The 8,405-nt window shown below is 31.2% G+C and overlaps 1 protein-coding gene across 1 annotated transcript in view; it reads left to right on the top strand.

The window, feature by feature from the left end:
- Nucleotides 1-8,405, top strand: part of LOC106869751 (liprin-alpha-1) — a 323,919-nt gene that overhangs the window by 212,197 nt on the left and 103,317 nt on the right. The window contains exons 7-9 of the mRNA XM_052969123.1: nucleotides 1,739-1,885; nucleotides 4,880-5,014; nucleotides 7,623-7,640. Coding sequence (XP_052825083.1) covers nucleotides 1,739-1,885; nucleotides 4,880-5,014; nucleotides 7,623-7,640 — 300 coding nt within the window. The remainder of the gene's footprint in view (nucleotides 1-1,738; nucleotides 1,886-4,879; nucleotides 5,015-7,622; nucleotides 7,641-8,405) is intronic.

The raw sequence follows: 8,405 nt of genomic DNA, 5'->3' as shown, positions 1-8,405 counted from the left end.
TTATGTTTCTTAAGGAAAATATCTAACTGTACTTAGTAATTTGTCTCATTTGCATCGTATTCTTACTCGATATTCCAAAATACTAGCAGTTCCTATTTGGAATTTTATTGATATTTTCTTCTTGGATTATTTCTTACAAATGTAATTGAGAGTTTCGTTGTACAGAATTATTTACATAATACTTAATGCTTAAACTCAGCAGCAGATAATGTGAATGTGTTTAACTTCATTGGGATGTAATATTATTCACCATATTGAATCTGGCATGCTTGGCTTTTCTGCTGGAGATGTTTCAGTATTCATTACATAGAACCTATAACACAATCTTTATATTTACACACACACACACACACACACACACACACACACACACACTTATTTGGCATCCAGCTGAATGCATTATTGGGGCATTATTTTACTATCCTCCCTGACACTAACCCTTACCTGTTTTTCAAATAATGGATCTCTGGGTCTCTTATTTCACATGTCTATGAAGGTTTGAGGTGTGCGGGCAGTGAAAACACCACCACTTGCAGCATCAAAATGTAAATAGACACACACACACACACACACACGCATACATATATACATACATACATACATACATACATCATTATCGTTTAACATCCACCTTCCATGCTGGCATATGATATATGTGTGTGTATGTTTGCAAAATATACATACACATACGTGTATGTATGTATACACACACATACACACACACACTTTATCGGTCTCTTTTGCCGAACCGCTAGGTTACGAGGACGTAAACACACCAGCATTGGTTGTCAAGTGATGTTGAGGGGACAAACACACACACACATATACATGTATATATATACATATATACGACGGGCTTCTTTCAGTTTCTGTCTACCAACTCCATTCACAAGGCTTTCATCGGCCCACGGTGCCATGCAGTGGGACTGAACCTGGAACCATGTGGTTGGTAAGCAAACTACTTACCACACAGTCACTCCTACCCATGCAAAAATTTTGAAGTTATGTAAAAGTAGTCAACTTAAACTACTATGATGATGATCATAATAATAATGATAATAATAAGACCACTCAGAGTGCAAACCTCTGCCAAGGCAACACCAATGTCCTCTCAATGATTAGCCAGAGAAGATTTTAAAAATGAGAATATCTGAAATAAACTGGACTGCTCTCACAAACGAGAATACTAAAAATGAACCCGACCACTCTCAAAAATTAAGTTAAAAAACCGGAAAAATAATCCAGAATCCTTGTCCAGTACTGAATCGGTCCCAAAATCTAATCAGTTTGTGCCAGACACAAGGGCAAACATCCCTGAAAGTTTCATCCGAATCCATCCAGCAGTTCTTGGAATATCTTGTCCACGGACAAAGAAACAAACAAGCAAGACTGAAAACAATACCTCCACCTTCGCTAAGGTGGAGGTAATAATAATGTCACTTCAACCTGCTAGATATAGCAACTGAACCTCCCTCAACTTACACTGCTGTCTTAAAAGAGTAAAGATTATATTCTGTAGTGTGGTCCTATAAATATTGTACCTCAAAATAGAAAGAAAAAAACAAAACAAATGATGATCAGGATTGGAACATTCTTAATTCATTCATTTATTTTTATCAACATCATCATCATCATTATTATTGTTATATATATATTTTTTTTTGTTTGTTTTTTTTTAGCATTATGTATGTATGAACTATAATATCTTTTTTCACCCCCTTATTCATCTTCCTTGCAGTCTGTTGCACAAAAAGAAGATCAAGAAGAAAGAATAGCAACTTTAGAAAAACGGTATATTAATGCTCAGAGGGAGTCCACGTCTTTACATGACTTGAATGATAAATTAGAAAATGAACTCGCCTCAAAAGAATCGCAGTTAAAGGCTGTAAGTTACCCATCTCTTTTGCGCTTACTTATCTTTACCGTTTTCTCCTTTGAATTAATTGTTCAGAAACTTTTTCTTTTACTCTGTTTATGAGAAAAATTCCCACATTGTTATTTTCATTTTTGCTATGACTTCTCATTATTTTTCCAACAGAACCCCTCCCCCGCCGGCCACCACCTCTCTCCCTTTGCACAATTTTGCAATTGAATACCGTTCCTGGTTTCATATCTCTCTCTCCCTCTCTCTTTATCAATTGGCCTTTATTATGATCTTTCCAACGTAAACCTGTGAAGCAAGTGAATAGATGTTTACTGCAGCAGGTAAAGGCTTTGATGAGTTGCTCAGATGGTCAACTCAGCGTCTGTTTGGCTGGTTACATATTGTTTAACATTTGATCAGCAGTATTGTTGCTGCTATTATTATTATTATTATTATTATTATTATTATTATTAGTATTATTATCATCATGTAAAATCTTTGAGCCAATAGCTGTATGCATCTTTTACTATACTTTCTGTTCTGATTGGAAAAAGAAAAAAAGGAAAAGAAAAGATGACTATAGCTGATTAATAATAATCAATTAACTTTTAAGATAAATATTTTTTTTCTCACACAAGTTTTCCATATTCAGTCTAAGTATATTGATTTCTTGTTTCATAATAACATTCTTTGATAAGGTGCCAGATGTTATCACCATGTATTAATAAGACACTTCTGGAATTATTATCATTATTAATATTATTATTATTATTATTATTATTGACCATTATTATCATGATGATGATAGTAATAATTCTTTCAAATTTTGGTACAAGGCCAGCAAGTTTAGTGAGGTGGGGTGGTAGTTGATTATATCGACCTGAGTATTTGACTGCTACTTATTTTAACGATCCTGAAAGGATGACTGGTAGAATTGACTTCAGTGGGATTTGGATTTAGAACACAAAAAGCCAAAAGAAATACCACTAAGCTTTTCTACTCCAGGCACAAGGCCCAAAATTTTTGGGGAGGAGGCCAGTCGATTATATTGACCCAGTACGCAACTGGTACTTAATTTATCGACCCTGAATGGATGGAAAGCAAAGTCAACCTTGGCAGAATTTGAACTCAGAACATATAGACAAAATACCACTAAGCATTTTGCCTGGTGTGCTAACGTTTCTGCCAGCTCACTGCCTTCCAGAAGTCATAAATTGATAACCAGTAATACACCAAGGACCATCTTGTAGTGGTCTTTGTGGTTGAGCAATACAGATACAAGGATTTAAGAAGTGTTATTTATCATTTGCTCTAGGTATATGTGTGAGTAAAAATAACCTGTCTCTGTATCTTTTAGTAAACCCACTTTTTAAGCACTTTTACCTAATATTTTAAAAAGTCTATCAAAGTTTTTTTTCGAAAAGAAAGATTTTTAAAGTATCTGAAACTGTAATATATCTTTTTGCTGTTCATTTTCTCCCATCTGTCTTTCACTTTTTAAATCAAATTCCATTAAAACAATCTATATTTTTTTTCCTCATGGTTTTCCATAAAAGTTGTTTAATTTGATCAGTATAGAAAATAATAGATTTTTTAAAAAGTTTTTTTTTTCACCTAAATTAGTGCTAAACCATATTTAAATGTTCCATTTGATGTAGTAGAAAACAGTGAAGTTAAACTTTGTATTAAAGTTCTTATTTAATTTAACTTCTGCAGTCTTTCTCGTAGTTTATTTAAGTTAATTTGCAGGTGTAATAATTGGTGAGCTTACTCAAGAGACATCACACAAGCTTCATAGATTATGCCAGGCTTTGGGAATTTGCTGTGCATCTCTCTTTGGTCTCGGCCAGTTTTGCTTCTCATTTTTTTCATCAATCATATTGCATATAATATTTTTATGTTGTGATAAGATTATTATCAAAATATTTATTTTAAATAAAAAAAAAAAAAAAGAAAATATTTCCAAAACTGTTATAGCAGTATTGGTTGATTTTAAAGCAAAAATATTTTTTTTAAATTATATTCTACGATTAAATGTTTTAAGTGTTGAATGTACATTTAGTGTCAAAATCAATCAACTGAACCAATAAATAATCAATATGCTTATAAGTAGTATATAATATAAGTGGATGCTTTTATTCTTGATAAATTGTTGCTTTTATTAACTGGTAAGTTCTGTAATGAAATTATGGAAAACTTTCAATTAACTGTTTTAATTAATTTATTTGTGTAAAATTCTGTAAATTGTTCAATTAGATCAACAGTTCCACTTGAAAAATAGTATTAAATATCATCATCATCATCATCATGTAGGTGTTAGTTTATCAATAAGAGCTATTAGAGGAAATTTTTAGATGAATCTTTCAGACGAAACACATGAATTCCTATTTATTTTATAGTCTGTTGTCAGACATAAATTTATTTTCTATTTGTTAAACATTTATAGAACAGCATTATTCTGCAATGTCAGCAATCAGTACAAATATCAAATGTTCAGCTGGTTCTGTGGTACAGAAGTTGATGCTTCATGCCATATTCTGTAATGTCTGGTTTATAAGCAATTACTATGTGTCTTAGATGGCGGCAGCAGCATGTTGATGATTTCTCCAATTCCATATTGAGATACTCAACAGGCTTTCACACAGGTTCATACTACCAAATTCCACTTATATGTCTTTGGTCAATCTGAGGCTATGATAGAAAACACTTGCTGTGGGTGCCATACATTGTGAACAAAACTATGACCATGTGGTTGTGAAGCAGACTTCTTAAACCATAACGCCACACTTTCATTTGTACTGGTTATGGTGCTTCTAAAAAATAATATATGCACTTTGTAAAACACTTCCACTCACCATAAATCTAGTGTGTGATTCTTTAACTCCATGCTTCTCCCAAACGATATTGTACTCCCTATCTCTTGTTGTTACTTCATATTTCAATTGAAATTTAAAAAAAAAAAACACTAATTTTTAACATATCTTTATTTTGTACCCAACCCTCTTATTTTTCCAGAGTGAAGAAAAAATAAGAGTTATTCAAGAAAAATTAGAATTGTCAGAACAGAAACTGCAGCAATCGTTACGTAAGGCAGAAGCTCTACCAACAGTAGAGGCTGAACTCGCACAGCGAATGGAAGCTCTTAATCAGGTAAGGACAAGCTATTTTCTCCTTTCTTTTCCAACCATATTATCCACATTTGGGTTTTCTCTCATAATGAAAGTCTTCAATTTTAAAACTTTTCCAATATATTTTTAATCATTTTTGTACCATGTTTTTCAATTTTTTTTTTTGTTTTTAATTAGTTTATAAACTAATTTGATTAGCTAAAGTTTATAAAATTAGAAAGAAGTTAATATATTTTTTTCTGTTTAATTATTATCACAATTAGATATTAAACGCTCAAACTCTGTATAGATTAAAATATAAAATTCAAGATGGAGACATTCTCTGTATTCATGATTGTACACTGGATCGTTGGCACCAGTTCTAACTGTTGTTGTCAATATTTTCAGGATTCCCACAAATTACCTATGAGACTTGTTTATTCTCACATGTTTTATGGATCCTATTCTCTATTTAGAATCAGTCATATTACTCTTGGGAAGTATGATTATTTGGAAAACTCATATTCAGTGTCTAAATTAGGTACATAGTTACTAAAAGAAAACTTTAGAAGTTAAAAGCTCTTAATGTGAGGATTAATTATATCTAAATACTTCTACTAAGATAGTACCTGTATTCAAACGTATTGTCCTCTAAGTACAAAGGAATCAACTCAGTTCTCCAGGAGGTTACATTACACATGACAATTTGGAATCAATCAAAATTGAAATTGGTCTGGCTTTAGGTTTTTGATGTAGCATTATTATTTAATAAATTCTCAGCATGCTACTATTATGAAAAATCCTTTTAGTTAACAACTATCCATATCTGATAATGTATAAAATATGTATGACTGTACACTGTGACTGAGCTTGAAGGTCTCTCAGTACAAAATGCATATCAGACAGTTGTCTCAGATGGTGATAATGCAGGGGTAAAAATATTTTATTTGTATGAAAGTATAAAGATAAAATATGAAAGCTAAAAATGCAAATATTGCTTTACAAAAGAAAATAATCAAAACAGTGTTAAATGAAATAGTTTTGTTTGATATTTCCTGTCATACAAGCTATAGCTAGGTATATATATGCTATCATTCATAAATCTGAATTAGGATATAAAACTTTAGGTTTCACTTAAAATGTAGGTTTGAACATTGTAATAATAATATAAAAGTTTATAAATTAAATGATTTTTTGGAGTTAAAGTAATAGAAAAACACAAAAGATGTGTGTGTCCCCCTCCTTAAACCATATGAGATATTTTTTTTTATTAAATTCAATACAATATAAATAATCATTAAATCTCTGTAATAAAATAAATATTCAGTAATTATCATCTTATATTTTAATTTGAAAAAGAAAAAGAACCTTGTATAAAAATACATTACACTACATTTGATCAAATTAAAAAGTACTGCCATCTTCAAAAGGAAAGCCAAAGAAATAATTAGACAGAATACTGTATGGAAAATAACAAACCCTTTTGTAAGCCACAAAGTAATTTATTGATATTCTTCAAAATATGTAAATAAAAAAAAATTAATAATATTGATATTGCTTTAGGTAATTTTCTTTCTCCATATTTCCATATAAGTAACTGCTGGCTGTATTGAAAATATATTCGTTAAAATTTCCCAACACCAATTATTAAGTACAATTATCTGTAAAATATCAATCTTTGTATAGCATTAGCCCAATCTATTCTAAAATTTCATACTGCAGGTGGTTTCTGACTTGAAGTTTCATGAAACAAAACCTGAAATTTGAATAGTGATATTTAATTCACAGTTTTTTCCTGCTCTGTTTAATTGATGCAGTTTTTATTAGCTTAACTCATATATTGAAAGTAACCAATGCCCACAAAAGGGGGGAATATGATTTCAATAGTTGTAGGTTATTACATTAATAATACGAGAATAAAACAAGTTCCGGCTACTATGATTCTTAGACAATTTTCTATATTAACTCTATGTTAAATTAATTGAAAGACTAGCAATTGCACTCTTTCTAGTTTGCTCAATTAGGAAGCAAATATATTGGTAGATCAATAAGAGCAGGCATTGGACTGATTTCTCTACAAATTCTATTATTTTGCTTTCGCTCACAGTGTTAAGACTCCTCTTCTGCTCATGGTGCAGCATCATACCCTTCTCTCTGGCAGGTTAAGTGCAGTTTCATGAATCAAAATATAACAATAGCATTAGCTGCTTGTGCTCTAAATTTTTTCCTGTAGAAACAGTTCCCATTACAGTTTGTAATTACAAGTGCTGCAGTTTATTTCTCAGGCACTTTCAATTAGTGCCTTCGAGCTGTTTTATTTTCATTATGAATTCTGCGGTTCAAAATAGCAACAATCAAAGGAGCACTTTACTATTGGAAGAGGATGGAATTAAAATGTTATTGTGAATATTCTTTATCAAAGTGTTTAATGAACCTGTTCCACTTTCCACTGGTATTCTGGGAATGCTAAATAATGGTAGACTGGTAGCAACATTGGAGACATTTGCAAATACCATTTGTCCAACCTATATCGATTGTCCACTCCAGAACCAACCCATATTTATGTGCCTAAAAACCTTGACTGGTGTATGAGTTGATTTGCTATCACTAAATATTAGCCAAGGTTAACAAGTATTTTTTCTTATCACTAGAATGCTAGAGGATCTCAGGTGAGTACTCCACTTCTGCTGAGCCTGTTTGTGTTTTTTACACCATCTTTCACTGACTCCCAACAAGGTGTGCATCTGTTTTGAACAATGTACAATTGACAAAACAATTGGAAAAATAGAAATTAGCATAATAAGTATGATTTCCACATAGAATCTCAGTCTTATAACAGGAAAACATTTTTTCTTCTCTCCAGCTATGTGATATTCCATTGAGATGAAACAATTAGAGATATCTTCAGTTATACTACAGACATTCATTGGCTGTAGTTTGTATAAAATGCATAGTCTACAAGGCATGCAAAATGCAACACATGAAATATAAATATAAAATGCATTTGATCAAATTAAGGTTTTTTTCATCTTCAAAAGAATTTCCGTTTATCAGTTAACACTGTTTATTTTTCAGCCTTAGAGATATATTAGTGTATCAAAAGTACAAAACTTTGATCATATAATTCATTAGTGATAAAAGCATATATATATATATACACATATGTATAAAGGCTGTGATAAGCTAATTGTCTTTTAAAAGAATTTTTCTTCTTAGTGTCTCAAAACTAAGTTGAATTGGTTGCAGAAAAAATATATATTTCTCATTATCTGTGCAATAAGAATATAAGCATATTGCAGCATATATCCAGAAGATAGTTTATCTCTATCTCATTAAAAATTTTTTGTAATAAAAAAAGAGGAAGGGAGGGAAAAAAATGAAATAAGAAATTTACTAATATTTTCTTAAACAATGTTTGGGTTATATATATATAT

Source organism: Octopus bimaculoides, chromosome 7 (genome assembly GCF_001194135.2).
Source record: "Octopus bimaculoides isolate UCB-OBI-ISO-001 chromosome 7, ASM119413v2, whole genome shotgun sequence".
In the NCBI taxonomy this organism is placed as follows: Eukaryota; Metazoa; Mollusca; class Cephalopoda; order Octopoda; family Octopodidae; genus Octopus; species Octopus bimaculoides.
This window is presented reverse-complemented; position numbering and strand designations above follow the sequence as displayed.